Below are 18,153 nucleotides of genomic sequence, written 5' to 3'. Positions count from 1 at the left end.
ATAGTGGAGCTGACCTTGACTGGTCTTGGGATCACTACTTCTCTGTGGCTTTTGTGAGCGATGAGATCCTGGAAGAGGCTGAAGGCAGGAACCTCTGTAGTGGTCTGGATCTGAACCTTCCCCACTGGTGCCTCCTGATAGTAACCGCCATGGGGGGCCCATCAAGCTTGCTAGAGAAAGCAACTGAGCATTTGTGTTTGTGCAGAACTTGGTTGATTTTGGCTTTCATAATCAGTTGTTTCTTTGGAGAGGACCAGAATCTTGCAGATTAGGTGTCTATGATGAAACCCAGGTGTTCCAGTGTCCGTGAGGGATTTAAGGAACTCTTGGCCCGATTGGCGAGAAAACCATGGATTTCTAAAGTCCGGATGGTTTTCTGAGTGTGTTGTTCTGCTTGGGTCGAGGAGTCCGAATGAATCAGGATAATAGATGAGGTAAGGGTGAATCCTGATGCCTCTTTCCCTGAGAAGTCTGATCAGGTTGATGAGGAGCTTTGAAAAAAACTCAGGAGGCAGTACATAGTCCAAATGGAAGTGCTCTGAATTGGAAGTGTTCTTTCCCCACTCCAAACCTCAGGAATCTCTTGCGATGGATCTCGAAGATGGGAATGTGGAGATATATACCTCTGATGACAAATCTGTGGAGGTGAGGGAATTAAGCCTGGTTGAAGCGAGTCTCAGGGTGGACCTCAGAGTTTCCATTCTGAAATGTTTCAGCCTTACGAAGCTGTTGACATACTTTCAGGTCTAAGATTGGTAGCCACTCCCCAGTTTTCTTGGGAACGTGGTGAACAGTATGGAGTATGCTCCTCATCCCCTCTGTTCTTGTGGCACCGGCTCCACCACCTCTATATTTAGTAGATGTGTGACGGCACCTAGTTTTCTGGCTCTTTTTTCTGGAATTCTGGACAGCGGAGACATGATAAATCGGCTTGGGGGTAGAGACATGAATTCTATTCATTACCCTGAAGAGACTATTTCCAGGGACCAGGCGTCTGCGTGAGAGGCTTGCCAAAGTTTGGTGGCTTTTCGAGCCTGCCCCCCACTGAATTGTTGTTGGCATCATGCCTTGGGTTTGTCGATTGTCCTGCTGGTATGGGTCAGGGAGCGACCCCTTCTTGGAAGTAAAGCACTTTTTTGAATTGTTTGTCTTCCCTGGTTCCAGTATGGTGACGAAAATTGTCTCTTTTAAATTGACTGGTGCTCTGCTGGGAGTGAAAAAAAGGACTGAGAAGATGGCTTCTTGTCAAGGCCACGAGCCTGTTTTGGGAGATGTTTAGGAGACATACATAGGATCGACCAGGAACTCGATAAGTTCATGCCAAAAGCAGCTTGTGTCCATGGAGGAGGCACATTGTTGAGCCATGGTTTTAGAAGCAGCCAGTGGGTCTGCCATGCTCGTAACCAGAGTATTAGCCGACATGCTTGGCCGCTGAAGAGGCCAAAGAGCGGGCCGAGAAGGTGACTGCATCTAAGGTGGCATCGGCATAAAGAGCTGGCTGCTTTGAGCATTCTGTTCACCCCTTCTATGGCTTTGATCTCAGTAGGGGATATCAATTCCAGAACCTTTCTTGCCCATACTATGGAGGCTCTGGAGACAATGGAGGCTGTAGCCGATGCTCCTAATGGCCATGGCATTAAGCTTCGTGTGTTCTTTTGCAGAATTAGTCAGATCTTCTATCACCGCATGTCCTTGATCCTGGCCTCTGCCATCCTTGGACTTCAGGCCTGAGAACTGTAAGGCTGCCACTGGACCATCTATAATGGGAACTTGTAAGATATTTGTTAGCATAAGCAAAGATGCATCGTACAGTTCACGCCGATAATTGGGGGCCCCTTTTGTTGGCTCGCGAGGCTTGTCCCATTGATTAGTGACCGGTACGGTTTCAAAGTATTCTTAGAATGGGGAAAACCTTTTGGAATCAGGGTGAGGTGGGAAGAGTTCGCCCGTCACCCTTGTGCAGAGAAGTGGATTTACGTTTGGAGCAGAAGACCCTTCACTGCTTTGAAAGCTTCTCCAAGGTGCAAGGCAGCAACAGATTTGGAAAGCAAATAATGGTAGTCTTCAATCTTAAATAGGCGAGGAGGATTGCTCGGTAGCCTGCATCTCCTCTAAATCCTCCTGATCAGAAGAGTAACTCCCCCTATTATACCCTGGGTCCCAGAATCTGAGGAGTCCACAGTGGGTACAGGGATTAATTTTGGCTTTTTGGGAGCAGCCTTGATTTGCCAGGCAGAGCCAGCCCTTTTATTTTCTCTAATGGAGTCCTTAGAGGTTGAGATGGAACTAAGAGAGGGACTTAGGGGACAGAAATCCATCTGTGATCTATAGAGGGTTAACATCTCCTCTCTCATTACACCTTTTCCTGCTGAAAGAAGCCCTTAATGAAGAGCAAAAATTTCCGTCTTTTGTCCCCTAAGGAAATCTTACCACTCTCTTCAGGATTTAGAAGCCTCCTCCTGTTCTGTTTGAGCCATTAAGCAGTCCTGACTTCGATTACACCAGAGTGCATTGGACTGTTGCGAGGGCTAACCCGAACCGCCCGTCCACCATTTTCTTGGCCTTTTCATTTTAGCGTGAAGGCTCACTCCTCTGGTGACTGGCTGCTCTTGGGTCTCCTGGGACTTTTGGCTGCCTTAGCTGTCCTCCTCAGAGGACAGAAGCTTTTCTCCCCGAGGCATGAAGAGGGAGAGGAGGAGGGATCGAGAAGTATCAATTGCTCACCGCTTCAAGCTGTTAGGCAATCTGCCGGTCAATGCGATGGCGATAAAATTGCTCAGCCGCTTGAGAGGAAGGCTTAATAGCTCCCGGTGAAATTTAGAATCAAACAGTTGATATAGCGTCCCGAAAAAAAGGAAAAATGGTGGCTCTAAAAGCCACCATGCCTGCTCTTCCGAAGGCAGGGAACAAACTGGAGCACAGGAAGCCGAGAGTAGACGCAGCTGAGAGGAGCCTGGGAAGTTTTTATTTAACCCCTGCCTTCCTGAATGGTAGCTGACAATAGCCCAGATGTCATCACCAACTCAATGGAGAATCCAGGTACACAATTCTGCTGGGTGAAAGTCTCTCCCAGAATACTAGGGAGATATTGTCAAAGGCTTTCAGTTGGATTCAACTGGTTGTAGGTGGGTTTTCGGGCTGTGAGGCCATTGTTCTGGTGGATAATTGCTAATGTTTCCTGCATCTGTTGGCATCTTCAGAGGTAATCACAGAGGAAGTCTGTTACTGTACACAGTGTGTAACAGACTTCCCTCTGTATTTTCCTGAATACCAACCAAATCTGAGTGTGTCAAAATGAATCCACCAGAACAGCCGGAAAATACAAAACTAAATTAGGGAGATAATTTGTGCTTTTTGATCATTCTCAAAAGTGAATTTGCTTTTGAAACTGTTGTGTGCCATAATATGACTAAGCCAGGTTAGGCAATTCAGCAAATTTAACATTTATCTTTAGAGTTACTGTAATGGCAACTTTTTCATGCCTGTAGGTTTTTTTCTATCTTGCTCAATAAAAACCATGGTTTAAATCAATAAAGATCAAAGTTCCTACACTTCTGTCTGGTTGGCCAGTTAGTAGTTCTGACCCCCTTAACTCTTTTGTATTATCAGAGGTTGCAAATCACCTTTAATAGAGAAATCATGGATATCTCTGCTGCTAGGTGCTTTTGTACAAGCGAAGGCTTTAAAATGGTTTCATGCAGATCCTCTAATACAGTGGTGGCGAATCTATGGCACGGGTGCCAGAGGTGGCACTCAGAGCACTTTCTGTGGGCATGCGTGCACAAAGTTTGTCGTGTGGGGGCGTGTAAAATCACACCCACACACATATCTAAGCTGGCCTGGGCACAATTCTTTACCTGGGAGTAAGCTCGGTTGCTGGCAAAGGGGCTTGCTTCTGAGTAAACCCTCCTAGAGTCGTGATTCACCCATTCAAAGTGTTGCACGGTTGCTTCACCAAGCTTACTCCAGAGTAACGCACGCCTCGGAGCCAACCGTTTTTTCTAAACTAAAACCTCAGTATTCAGGTTAAATTGCCGTGTTGGCACTTTGCGATAAATAAGTGGGTTTTGGGTTGCAATTTGTGCACTTGGTCTCGAAAAGATTCGCCATCACTGCTCTAATACGATGCAGGGAATCTCTTGCTACATCAGGTTGCTGAATTCTGGATTTTTGCTGTACTTTTGATGGACTGTCAAATCCACACTGGAGGGCCTGTGCTGCCAGGCGGTGCCCAAGCAATAAAGTGAAGGCTAGTAGCTGCCTCACACGGAAGCAGACCACCTCCTCATACTGGTAGCAGCTCTCTGGGGTTTCAAGCAGAGATTTCTCACGTCTGTTTTTTTAACTGGAGATGGTAGGGATTGAATCTAGGATCTTCTGCCTGCTCTGCCATTGAGCCATGGCCTCCACCCCAAATAGGAAGAGGGCAAACTCTGACAGGTGTTAAGCTCCGACAGGTGTAGTCTGTACAGTCTGGATTAAGCCTAACTCTTGTTCCCTGACCATGGTTTTCTGTTCATAACCTTTTCTCCCCTTTTCAAAAGGATGCAATTAAGGCTTTTTGTAAACATTTTAATGAAAAGTTGTATTCAGTTCCCTGCCAAACAGCACAGGGCATTCCAAATGCACACACACAAGCATACACACACGTTCCTCCACCCTGGCAAACATGGGCCCCAGCTAGAAGGGAAAGCCCCAGCTTCTAAATCAAGAGGAATGCAAGGAACTAATATTGTCACTCTTCTTACGCTCGGCTGTGTTACAGTTTTGGTTTCAAGAGAGGCCTCATGGATGTTTCACACACCCAAGAGGTGTAGGCTTCACCCATAGAGACCACCCCCTGCTTTCCCTTCCCACAGGCTTCTAAACTAGGGTCCAGTCCTAACTCTCCCAGTAGAAGAGAGAGCTCGGAATACTGGGCTTAAACCCAGATAGGGCAGGTCTTTACACTGTCGATTCCTCCTTTGCTTCTGGGGAATTGGCTGGAGGGGTATCGCAATTTAGCTCCTCCATTCGGTCCTTCATCATGAACAACTAAAACATTTTTTTCACCAGTGGCAAACCACCAGCATGGCCATTTGGTTCACCTAAGCCAAGCTCTCTGAAACAGCCATTTGCTCTGCTTTAGAGTCCAGAAAGGGTGCTAAAGTGTCGAAAGACAGGGGCAACAGGGCCTCAAGACAGCAAACGCTTCAGCAGCATCGAAACATCCACCAGCGGGAAAAAAAGGGGGGAAAACCCAGACGGAGAATAAATTTTTTACAGATACACATTCACATGATCTGGCTTCCGGCATCTTTTTTCCCAACTAGGATTGGGGTTGAAATAAATTATGCAAAATACTTACGGTAATATTGTGTTCCTCTCAAAAACTGAGGTCCAGAACTAGTGATAATGGAAATGGAGGGAAAATAATGAAAGCGGAGGAACCGCTTACAGGAAATAAAAGTTCTGTTCTGGAAGGGCTTGTCTTACAAACTGTCCTTATGCAGAAATATTTCCTGATCAATTAAGGGTAAACGCTTGCTTTTTAAAGAACAAGTGTTGATTTTTGTGGAAGCTCGGTTCTGACCAACTTCTTGCAACTTAGGGTGAACTTGGAACAGCCCAGGGGATAAAGCAGGACTTAAAATAAAAACTCTCTGATAACTGCCCTGGTTTATCCAGCAATCACGTTTCAGTAGAATTCACCAAACAAGTTTTTGCAAGCACAGAAACCTCAGCTACCCAGTGCTAACCAACTCACAATGAGAATTCTTCCTTTCCACTTTCCTATAGAAAACATCAGTTGCTTTCTCTGTTGGGAACCCTATTTGTCTCCCCCCCCCAACTCCCCAACTCTTCTCCCCCCAACTTGTTCCATCACCACACTGCCACATCAAAACCAGGTAACTTTGCATAAGTTCATTCGCTTTGCATATGATTTCTGTAGCTCAAAAAGGTCTCATTCCATGGCATGGAAGCACAATTGGGAAGGAGTACGCATTTGCGATGCTTCTCCAGAAAGGCCATGCACTCAAGCGAAAAACTTCCATCGCCATTTTCCGGTGTCTAACATTCAGACACATCCTCCAGTTCATCATCCAAATCTCACCCATGCATTCAGCCTGTATCACAACCACACATGAGAGTCCTGTGAAACTGTCCTCATAAGGGTACACATCTGTTTTCTTGCCTGCTGGAGTTAGGAAGGCTGGGAGTCTTATTTCTTAGGGCAGAGAGTTGTAAAGAAGGCCAAGGCTAATTTCAAAAGTCATAAACATCCTTCAGTGGGGCACGGAGAAAATAACTCCGAAAAAAGGAACCTTTCGGGAAAATAACAGAGAAAAGAAACCTCTCGGCTGTGCTTCAGCAATGGCCAGAGCAAAAAACTGGGCTTCTGTCCACTTCCTGGCTTAACCCGCTGGGAACTGACCTTGAAGCAATCTTGGGAATGCCCTCCACTTAGGAGGGAAGAGATGGGCCTTCCTCCGTTACGCCCATCATGGGACCAGGCTCTGTGACAGGGAAGTCCACACTCGATGGAGTCCCTTTGCGTTTGGTGGTCGGTCCATCTGTCAAGGTTACACCAGGCCCTAGGAATTGAGCCACGGGTGCTGAAGACACTGCGAGGCCGTTGCCGCTCTTCGGGGATGTACTCCATCATGGGCAAGAGGAAGTCCGTAAACTGGGCCGCTTGTTCCAGGGGCCGTGCGTCGAGGGACCTCATACAAGCCCCAGTGCTTCAGGTTCTTAATATGGCGAAGCTCTCCTGGGGACAGAGAGATTTTTGAAGGAATGACAATTCTGTACCAAGGAAAATTATATTCTTCAACCTGCATGAATTTCCCAAACTGAACATATTTGCACGACTGCTCCTATGTCAAAATAACTCTGGTTTGCACATAATCCCACGGCTGTTAGGAACTGTGTCCAGCCATTTCCCTGATTTTTAGTAATCACTCATTTTCAGGGGTTATCTACACAGCCGTGAGGGAGAGAAATCTGTTTGTATAATACATACTCAATAGAAGTGGAGATTGTTAGAAGCAGAATGCTGTGCTTCCACTGCATACCACATAATCTCAGCGATCAATCTCCGATTCCAAAACTGGACACACACCCCACCCCCAACTAGAGGTTCAGAACACGGCGGAGCAGCCGCCCACAACGAAGAGCTTTTGGTGAACTCTTGTCATAGCACACTCCCCTAACAGTATTTCAGCCTTCAGAAAATATCTGGGCTGCTGTGGAACAGGATCCAGATGTGCAAAAATCCCTCCCCCACAAGGTACGCAGTTCCATAAGAAAATAAGAAAGAGCCCATCTAGTCCAGCACTCTGCTACTTGCAGTGGCCCACCAGATGCCTTTGGGAGCTCACATGCAGGATGTGAAAGCAATGGCCTGCTGCTGCTGCTGCACCAAGCACCTGGTCTGCTAAGGCATTTGCAATCTCAGATCAAGAGGATCAAGATTGGTAGCCACAGTTCTACTTCTCCTCCATAAATTTCTTCCCACACACATCTAACACCTGTGACCAGTCCAAGGTAGAGAATGTTCAGGTTCTGCCCAGATGTGCTGTTAAAACTTCTGAATAGCCCTCCAAGCGGCAGATGAAATTTCCGACTCAGGCAGCAGAGAGGCAGAGAGAGGCTAAGAAGTTCCTTTGCAAAAGCTCCGAAGAAAAAAACAGAGGCAGACCCAGGGTGTGGTTCCTATTTGCAGGGTTAATGCAAAAGTGCTCCCTGGGGTATTATAAGTCATGGCGTTAACCTTGAGAATGCTGCTGGCTGGATTTTCCAGTGTAGTTGTGAGTGGCTCAGAACAATGCTGCCCTCAAGATTGCATTTTACAGGCTGCTAATACAGCTCTGCCATGACCTGGTTAGCCCACGGTAGCCCAATCTTGTCAGATCTTGGAAATTAAGTAAGGTCAGCCCTGGTTAGGACTTGGATGGAAGTCCTGGGTCACTTTGCAGAGGCAGGCAATGGCAAACCAGCATGGTTTTGAGGCTAAGAGTGGCAGACTCTAACCCAGATAACCAGGGTTGCTTCCCTGCTCCTCCACACGGAGCCTGTTGGGTGACCTTGGACTAGTCACAGTTCTCTCAGAGCTCTCTCAGCTCCACTTACCTCGCAAGATGTCTTGTTGTTTGTGTGTGTGGAGGAAGGTAATTGGAAGCCACTTTGAGACTTTTTATAGTGGAGGAAAAACAGGAGGTATAAACCAACCCTTCCGCTGCTGCTCGTTTCTGCCCTGACTTATCCCAGGATCAGCCCTGGGTAGTACTTGGATGGGAGACCCCCAAGGAAGTCCAAGATCCCACAGAGTCAAGACAATGGAACCCTGCTCTGTTTGTCTCTGCCCCTGACCTTGAGGGCCCAGGGTACCTGATCTTGACAGATCTCAAAAGCTGAGCAGGACTGGCCCTGCTTCGTACTTGGATGGGAGACCCTCAATGAAGTTGTTCTGGACAGGTCGCCAATGACAAACTACCTCTAAATGTCACTTGCCTTACAGGGTCACCATACGTTAGTTGTGACCCTCCCACACACAGTGGGAATAAGGCCCCCCTTGTGTGTGGGGCTAATATGCATCTTGTTGAAGGCTTTCAAGGCCAGATTCAACTGGTTGTGGTGGGTTTTCCGGGCTGTGTGGCCGTGGTCTGGTGGATCTTGTTCCCGACGTTTTGCCTGCATCTGTGGCTGGCATCTTCAGAGGTGTATCACAGAAGTCTGTTACCCAGTATGTAACTGGACACAGTGTGTCTGAACCTCCTGATACACCTCTAGTACCAACCCTGTCCCCAGCAGCGATCCACCAGTAACAAAACCACCAGAGTATGTGTCTGTTCTGGACAGTAATTGGTGCAGCTTCCTGTGACCTTCAGAACATTTATTTCAGTTGGGAAGGCAAAGCCTTTGACTTGCTTTAGTGCCCAGATGTTGCCTTCAAGAGATCTTGGCCTCCTCACCAGACTCTCCTCACGGCCAGTTATCTTTCTCTCTTCATCACCACCCCGTCCTTTCGGCCTCCTGTGCCATCAGCACCCTTCCCCCCTCCCCACCCCAGGATTTCACAGCATGACAGGGAAGGGGGCATCCTCTTGACTTACCCCGTCGGTTGAAATACTCGCGGGAATAGCGCCCCGAAAGAGCAAAGTGTGGAGGGATATCGCCCAGCAACTCGACAATGTGGGCGATATGATCTGAAAAGAGGAAAAGAAAAGGCGATTAATCAGATCTTCCAACTTCTCTCTGATGGCAAGGCCACCGGCCATAACACTGCTCTCAAAAAAAGGCCCAACAACTCGTGAAAATTTTCCATAAGGAGCTGGGTCTGGGTTCTCCAACCTGACTTCCAGTCAGACAGTCATATGTCAGCAGGAAGTCTCCTGCCCATTTCCCAAACATTCACAGCCCATTCCCAGTATAAACCAGTCCCACACATGCCTGAGAACTCAGTCCCCAGCAGGGGTTTCTCAGCTGATGTGTGGCTGACTGACCAAAAGTCAGGTTGGAGGAACCCAGACATGACATGTGGAAGACCGCAATGTTCAGTTTAGGCCTCAGGTTTGAGGAAATCACTCCTGATTGTCCATGGGCCTGGGAGGGGCAGTTTGGTAGGGAGTCGGGCCAGGAAATCATGTCCCTCCACAGGTTGTCAAAGGGCAGAAGGTGGCCTAATCCATTTTGGGATTTTAGAGCAATGCAACCTGGGAAGTTTCTTTATGTACCAAAGAGGCACACAACTCCCCCGCCTTCCATTCTGTGGTGTTCTCGGCTCTCCTCCCCACAGGATATTCCTTCAGCCAGATTTGTAATGGTATTCCAGAAAATGATGAGCCAATACGGCCTTTTAATCTCCTTTCAAAACAACCCTTGGATATTCTTGCGGAATCTGGGCATCAATTCCACTCCCTCCTGGATGACAATATCAAGCCCAGGCCTCATGCAGACCCAGCCCTCCACTCCATCTGCTCAGCAAAGCATGACCCAGGCAGAGCCACCTACCTTCGTCCCTGGTATAATCCTCACCCGAGTGTGGCTCAAAGAGATAATCACCAGTTGCCAGCTCAAAGGCCTGCCAAGGGAAGGAGGGGCAGAATTATAGGGACCTTTATGTACTTGACGAGGCGATTACATCTACCAAGCAAAAAGACTTTGGCTCCCTTACATCCATCCTCATTTTTCTGCTCAAGCAGAAAATATTAAGATTTGAACTCTGAACCTGTGAAACACCAGGTAGGCAGTTCCTCTGTGTTTCCCCTCCCAACTCTGCCAAAAAAGATGAAAGTACAAGGAAACGAGTCACGCCATCACAGAAGCCTAAGTAATGGGGAAGATCCACTTCAGGAGACAGCTTCTGGCCATCAGTGAAATTTGTGGGTCTGGCTCAGGCAACCATATAAAGAACTGGGAGGAGATGATGATGATGATGATGATGATGATTCTGCTGCTGCTGCTGATCCTCCTCCTGCTGCTCTCTAAGGTGAATGGCCTTAGTGGCCTTTGCTCTATTTCGCTCCCTGCCCAATTTTTAAAACTTGGCAGGAGTCGGGACAGAGACCCAAACACCGATTCCATCATGCAGCAAAATCAGGCATTGAGAAGACATGGAATTATTTTCAGAGGATGAGGATCATGTTAACTTGCTTATATGGCTGGCTTATGCACAGCACACTTGTCATGCGGACTCTGCCTTGGTGGCTGTTGTCAGACATTTAAGGGATTTGTCTGGAGAAGGCTTGGACGAGTCGGCTTTCTGTTGGCACGAAGGTGTTCCTTCTCAGAGATCCTTGTCAACCACCCCAAATGTGTTCTGGACCAGCTCCAAGGAAAATGGCAGGGAAATAACACACACTAGATGGTGTCACTTTGAAATACCTCCCGTGTGGAAGATGGGACTTCCTACCCATGTTCCATTTTAAGTTTCTAAAGGATCTGAGGATTCAGAAAGTCTGTGTTTTCCTCATTTTTCCCCTCCCAAATGCCCACCACCTGTGCTAGAAACTAGGACTGTCAACTGGTTAGATTATTTTTAAATGATTAGCACTAGCTGTTCGACACAATGTAAGCATATATGCACATTTCCACAACCACAATACCATCAAGGTCTTTAAACGATGAAAGGAGGGTGAGGAAAATTCAATAAGCTTTCAGATGGAGAGGTACTTTTAAAATACTCTAAAAGTTACACAGTTACAGAACAATTTCCGTTGCTCTTAATATTATTTTGCTGCTTGTGATATTATTTTCATTGCATTTGATATGCTGTATGTTGCATCAGAGCACGGGTTCCAAACATAGCGACCATGGCACCACGGTGCTGGCTGATAGTTTTCCAGGTGTGTGTTAAGCAGCCTGTCTGTTTAACTTTGTAGCAGGCGAGCAGACGGGAAGAGACCGGGGGGGTGTGTGTGTGTGTGTGTGTGTGTATTTTAGTGCTTGACCTGGTCACCCCTTCGTGATACGTCCCTGCGTGCCAGTTTATCAAAAAGTTGTGCTGGCAGCAGCTGCCACCATAACATAAGGATGGTGTGTGACTGAAAGGAAGTTGCAGCAACCATTTTGGGTAGCCATTTAATGGCTGTGCCCACCAAAATGTCAGAATTCCCTTGTTGGCTGCAAGTTCAAAAAAGGTTGGAGGAGATCTCTGCAGCAGAGAGAAACATGGCTGACAAACAGTAGTTACAAGGCTGATAAATAAAACTTCTCCCAGGCTGCTGGCCCCAGCAATGCTCTTGGCCTGGTCTCTTTTGCTTGGGCTGAGAACAAAGGCCGCTGCATGGAAACAAAATGGTACCGAGTGTTCCTGACTGACACGGAGGCCAGAGCATCCCCTTTTCTCTGACCTAATCAAATCAAGGAATGGAAAATGGAAAACTAAAAGGCAGAAAAGGAGGGGGGGGGGGACATACCATACACGCTGTGCTCCAGATATCTGCCGGAGTGTTGTAGACGGCACCGATGAGAACCTCCAGAGCCCGATACTGGCGAGTCTGAATGTCCTCCGTGAAATGTTTGTGCTGAAAAACAGACAGAAACAAACAGAAAACCAGTAAATTCTAACGTTAGGGCGAAAAATGAAGAGGGGGGAGCACTACTGGTCACTCGTTTCCGTGGCCAGAAAGGAAAAACTGAAAATGTAACTGTATAATGTACGATCTCTAAAAGTATCATCGTAATGTCTTAAGAAAGAAACACAGGCTGGAGAAGGTAGGGACATCTGGAAAGGAGAATCAGAGCTTCTTCCCCGTTATTCCCCTGCATCATCTCAGCAAAGGTGAGTGACAGCCAGGGTGGTGTAGTGGTTAGAGTGTTAGACTAGCATCTGGGAGACTCAGGTTCGAATCTCTCCTCTGCCACAGAGGTTTGTTGAATGAGCCTGGGCCAATCACACGCTCTTAATCTAACCTTCCTCACAGGAAGGTTGTGAGGATAAAATAGAAAAGGGGAGAATAACAGTAGCTGCTTTGGGTTCCCATTGGGAAGAAAGGCAGGGTGCAAATGAAGAAAATAAATAAAAATGTAGGGTTGGGCCTCTGCCTTACCTGTGAGGCCTAGGTAATGCCTGGTTCAAATGTTGCCTCAGCCACAAATTCTCTCACAAATTCTTTCAGTTTTAGGTCCCACCCCATCTGCCATATGAGTACAACAGTGTGCCCTATTTTACAATAAGCCTGTAAATTATCACTAAAGAGGGTAGGGAAAAGGTTATATTATTCTTTTTCAATTACAAGGTGGGAGGGAAGAAGGCTCATGAAGGATCACAAAGGAGAGGAAACCTTATTTCCCCCCTCCCCTGTCATTTCCTTGCCTCACACTATGAGGGATGCAGATCAGCTAATGGAATTGGGGGGGGGAGTGTTTAAGAGCAGAGCATTCTCTCAGCAAAGCCTGCAACGACCGTCATCTTGGGGTGGGGTGAAGTCTAGAACAGAAAGAACAGAGGATGTGTTTTTTATACCTGGTTCCCCAGACACTGTCAACCAACAGAGGGGAAGGCACGTGGCTACAAGCCCTCTCCTATCAGTTGCCCAGTGATGTCCCACGGGGCTGCTAGAAGCCCAAAATGATGGCCAAGATACTACAACACAGTGCTGTAAGATCTCTGTTGTACATTCTTTGTGTGTGTGTGCGTGCGTGTAACTGCTTCGCTATTCTGCTCAGCTCTCAAGTTTTAATTTTTGCAGTCAGTTTGTTAATTACATGTTTCTGTCAGCAACATCTATCCTCTTCCCAAAAGGCTCCACTCAGCAAGCTGGGGCAAGGTAGGGAATTCGATGTAGGGTTAAGAAGAAGAGTTTGAATATATACCCTGCCTACCTCTTCTGTAAGGAGTCTCAAGGCAGCTTACAAACTCCTTCCCTTCCTCTCCCCATAACAGATACCTTGTGAGGTAGGTGGGGCTCAGAGAGTCCTGAGAGAACTGTGACTAGCCCACAGTCACCCAACAGGCTTCATGTGTAAGAGCAGGAAAAACCAATCCAGTTCACCAGATAAGAGTCTGCCACTCATGTGGAGGAGTGGGGAATCAAACCCAGTTCTTCAGATTAGAGTCTGCTGCTCTTAACCTCTACACCACATAGGCTCTCTCAGTAAAAAAAGCAAGTGCATTAGTGTTTCGAGCGCCTCTCTTACCACCACGAGCTTTGTTTGTTTGTTTTTATCTCTAGAACAACAGGCCCCTGACCTGGATGGCTCAAGCAGGCCCAATCTCATCAGAGATCAGAAGCGAAGCAGGGTCATTCTAATATTTAAATGTTGTTACTTTGCATATTCATTAGCTTACTGATTATATATCTGTATGAGATCAATTATTCATTGTGTGCAGTTTTAATTGACATGTACAAGGATATAAAACAGTAGTTATAATTACATGCTATTTTTAAAAACTAGGTTACAATTTGAGATGTTTAGTTCATGTATTTGCCATGTGGTTAGTATTCCAGGATTAGAAACGGGCACAGTGATTGATACACAATGGCTGAAGGGGTAGACATGGACTCCACGAAAACGAGTACATACTGGGAATTTGTTTGGGAAAGGATCGTGTCATTTGCTGGCTCTGCCAGGCCTGTACGCACTTTGTTGATTCACGAAAATATTGAACTTGTTCACAGTTGTACTTTATTATACAGCCAGGGCCTTGTGTTTTGTGCTGTGTATTGTGCTGATTGCTGCTGTGTCTACACATGACCTATTCATTTCATTCATTTGGACTGACCACACTGGAGACCAACTTGGGGGGTATGAGATCTTTCAGCATTTGTATCTGACGGTGGGAGCTTCCACTCTTAAAAGCCTATATCCTGGGAATACTGTTGTTGGTTTTTAAGGTACAGCTGAAACTCAAGACAGTGGCGTACTACCCTAGGGACATGGGGTCACCCATGTCCCCGGGCACACGCCTTTCGCTGGGCACCCCCTCACGTGACCAAAGGCATGCTCCCCAGCTGCACGCCGTTGAGCCCTGCCCCCCCATCTCCAGGCCATCTCCTGCCACCCCCAGGGCTTTTGCCGGCCTGCACAGAGGCCAGGTGGGCGTGGCTCGGTGCCCCCAAACCCTGCCTCAGAGCCCCCATGCAAGTCGGCTTTCAAAAGCTGGTCTGCGCAGAGGTCGGGGGGCATGGCTCGGTGCCCTGAGCCCCACCCCGAGCGTGGGGGTGTGCCCCTCCCCAAGCCCTGCCCCCGGGTGAGGTGGAGTGCCCGGAGAAGGAGTTGTCCCTGGGCACCATTTCCCCCCGCCCCCATACGCCTCTGAACTCAGACCTTGCTCTTCTAATTCAGACCAACACAGCTATCTAGCTAAACAGCCAAAAATCTCATCCCTGGTAGTGGTCCCTATTCTTGGCAACCTACACGCTTTCCCAAAGCCTCCTGCCGATCTTTTGCTGTGAGCTCATGCCCACGTTCTGGCCGGCCACCCTCTGCAATGCAGTTCCCACATCTCACAGCTGACTCCACCAGTCAAGCCCCCTTTGGGAGGTGCGCGTGGAAAAGGAATGCGTGTCCCAACGTCAGACTCACCACCCAGCAGGCATTGCCCAGATCTGCGATCTTCACTCTGATCTTGTCTGCGTTTTGGGGATCCAAGGGATTGGCCAAGAATCTGGAGGCTCCGAAAGCAGAGACTGGAAAAGAAGAGGGCGGTGGTGATTTCGCTTTTTTAAAAAAAAATCCTGAGGAACAGCCATCCAGGCACCCAGCTCAGTGCTTAGCCACTGAAAGGAGAAGTCTGGAAGACTGCTTTCAAATTACCTCCTGAGCACCCATTTTGTAAGGCTGCGACAGAGCTGTCAACCTCCAGGTGGGGCCTGGAGATATCTCAGAATGACAACTGATCTCCAGACTAGAGATCAGGTTGCCGGGCTTTGGAACACTGACTCCATGGCAGCATAACTCACCCAGCTCTTTCCCCTTCCCAAGATCCACCCCCTAATCTCCCAACCCAGAACTGGCAACCTCCCAAACTGTGACCCTAGACCAGTGGCGTAGCTACAATAGACAGGGCGCGCGGCACACAGACCCGGGAGCCATTCTACCCTGGGCTTTGGTTCCCCTCCTTTCGCCTCTGCCCCAGGCAGGCCCTGCCTGCCCCTCTCCCCCCACACACGTCAGCAAATTCTCTCTTTTTGGCCCTCCCACACACTCCCTAGTCCCAGCTGCAAGAGACTCCTAAATTCGTTGACTGAAGGACCTTTCAGTCCACCTTGTCACCTGCTTTCAAACTTCCCTTCTATCGGGGGAAATGTCAGGAGCCAGGAAGGGGAGGGCAGGGTTTGCTCCCAAACCCCAGCAGCAGAAGGAGCGTGAGACGATTGGAGTGGGTAGGTGGGTCTGCCTCAAAGGCCGCGGCAGGAACAGCCAGAATCCTGTCTCTTTTTTGGTGTGGGGTGTGTGTGTGTGTGTGTGTGTGTGTGTGTGTGTGTGTGTGTGTGTGTGTGTGTGTGTGTGTGTGTGTGTGTGTGTGTGTGTCAGAACTAGATCTTTGAGCTTTTGCATAGATCCAAATGGGGGAATGGGCACCATGACAAACTTCTGGAACATTCACACATTTAGGGGATGCGGCAGGAGAGGAGAAGAGGAGGCCCACGTGGGTCAGGTAGCAGCATGTCCTGTTCAGGTAAGCCAGAGCTCTCCCACTATTTTTATGCCTAGGAATTAACCAGTAGGACAATTATTAACTCAACTGCTGGCCAAAAACACATTAAGAAACCAAAGTCTCTCTTTGAAGGTAGAGAACTCCTTGAGAGAGAAGCTACCTGCCGCACCTCTGTAGGATTTGCTGCTCTGCCCTCCTTTCTTTCTAACCAGCCACTGTCAAAGGCAGGGAATTCTGCTGTATCATGTGCGGATCATTCAACCACTCCTTCCAGGAACGCGCCACTAACAGGAGAGGCCAACAGCACGCACCAGGACGGAAAGAAAGGATTTTTCTCTGCTTTTGCGGGACTAAGCCTCTCCTCCGCCACCCTGCCTTCTGGTTCCAGGCGCGGATACTCACTGCTGGGGGACAGCAGCCCTCCGCACTCCCGCTGGTTTGAAACGCCTGACATGGCCGAGCCAGAGAAGAGGGATCCTGAGAAACCAGACGTCGCTGAGTCGGGGCTGAAGTGGCGGCTGGCGGTTCCCGGCGGAGAGTGGCCATTGCAGCTGTCGTAGGCGTTGTGTGTGTAGAAGCCAGAGGACGAGGTCAGGCTCTGAGGGCTGCAGGCTAAGGACCCGCCCGTGGGCTCTGCTCCTCCTGCGGCAGGGACAGGAGTTCCATTGCTCGGGTCTACAGGAAAGGAGAGAGCTTTGCAAGAGTTTCCTAACTTGGTTGCAAACTGTCTGCGGAAGCCAGAAAGGAAAAACAGAATCGCACTTGCAGGTGGGAGAGTGCTAAGATGGCAATAGAAGAAGAAGTGTTGGATTTATATCCCCCCTTTCTCTCTCTGAAGGAGACTGAAAGGGGCTGACAATCTCCTTGCCCTTCCCCCCTCACAATACCCTGTGAGGTGGGTGGGGCTCAGAGAGCTCCGTGTGTGGGAGTGCCCAGGCTAATCTGAATTCCCCAGATAAGCCTCCACAGCTCAGGTGGCAGAGCAGGGAATCAAACCCGGTTCCTCCAGATTAGAGGACACCTGCTCTTAACCACTACACCACTGATGCTCAATAGAGACTGTACCACTTAAAACTACAGGTAAGGCTGTACCACTTTCAAAGGGTTCCCAAGTAAAAATATTCCCAGAAATATCTAGTGCATTAGAAACACCACAACAGCGGGCAAAAGGCAGGGCTTGAAGATTCTGGTGTCTGTGCAGGAGGGGGTAACATGGGAGCATTCAAAAGCGATACAGCCCAATCTGCAGTCTGAAGCATGAGGGGAGAAGCATCAAAACAAGAGAACAACTCAAAGACATCATAGAAAATAATCAACACCCCTAGTTCAAAGAGGTGCAGTGGAACCTCGGTTTTCGTCGACTTCGGATTTCGTCGACTTCGGTTTTTGCCAATTCTTTCGGTGAAAATCTTACCTCGGTTTTCGTTGTCTGCTTAACTTTTTGTTGATTTTCGCTGGTACGCGTGCACTAAAATTGCAGCGAAAACCGGCGACCCCCTGCTGCTCCATTGCTTGTCAATGGGAGTCTCAGTTCCCTGGACGAATTGACGATGAAAACAGAGGTTCCACTGTACAATGCAAAGAATCCCAAGACAAAGACAAAGGTGATAGCTGTATTCAAAAAAGCAGATGGGTCTTTGTTATCACTATGAAGATAGTTTCAGAGGGTAGCCATATTGGTCTGAAATAGAATGGCTATACTCTGTTCCACAGAAAGATAATAGTTCGGTCAGTTGAGGTGCAGTGGTGGAGAAAATAATATACTTCCGCATTAGAATGTAGTCCCGAACAAATATGAGAATTATCATTTATTTTTACACACTGCCTTTGTCAAAACTGTTATTTTGTGCATTACTGAACATGGTACTTTGATAAAAGAGCATTTAGGCCCTAATGCATTTTTACTTTCAAATTGATGGGGGGGGAGGGGGGGAGCAGGGCTAGGTAGGCACTAGGACCCAGGAGGAGCATTCTACAACAAAAAGGTCCGGAATGGTTTGTTCTGTGGTGGAGGAATATATAACCCTGCTATCTACTTTCTGTGGAACAGAGTATAGCTATGAGTA

The 18,153-nt window shown here is 48.1% G+C and overlaps 1 protein-coding gene across 1 annotated transcript in view; it reads right to left on the bottom strand.

Annotated features, from left to right (window-relative positions):
• Nucleotides 1-4,565: 4,565 nt before the first annotated feature.
• SRPK3 (SRSF protein kinase 3) overlaps nt 4,566-18,153 on the bottom strand; it is a 43,035-nt gene continuing 29,447 nt past the window's right edge. Inside the window, 8 exon segments of the mRNA XM_048490364.1 lie at nt 4,566-6,619; nt 6,622-6,689; nt 6,691-6,751; nt 9,096-9,188; nt 9,994-10,063; nt 11,901-12,008; nt 15,013-15,116; nt 16,490-16,762. Coding sequence (XP_048346321.1) covers nt 6,576-6,619; nt 6,622-6,689; nt 6,691-6,751; nt 9,096-9,188; nt 9,994-10,063; nt 11,901-12,008; nt 15,013-15,116; nt 16,490-16,762 — 821 coding nt within the window. The 3' untranslated portion in view covers nt 4,566-6,575.

This window comes from Sphaerodactylus townsendi, linkage group LG03, assembly GCF_021028975.2.
Source record: "Sphaerodactylus townsendi isolate TG3544 linkage group LG03, MPM_Stown_v2.3, whole genome shotgun sequence".
In the NCBI taxonomy this organism is placed as follows: Eukaryota; Metazoa; Chordata; class Lepidosauria; order Squamata; family Sphaerodactylidae; genus Sphaerodactylus; species Sphaerodactylus townsendi.
The sequence above is the reverse complement of the archived record's forward strand: the minus strand, read 5'-3'. Positions and strand labels throughout refer to the sequence as shown.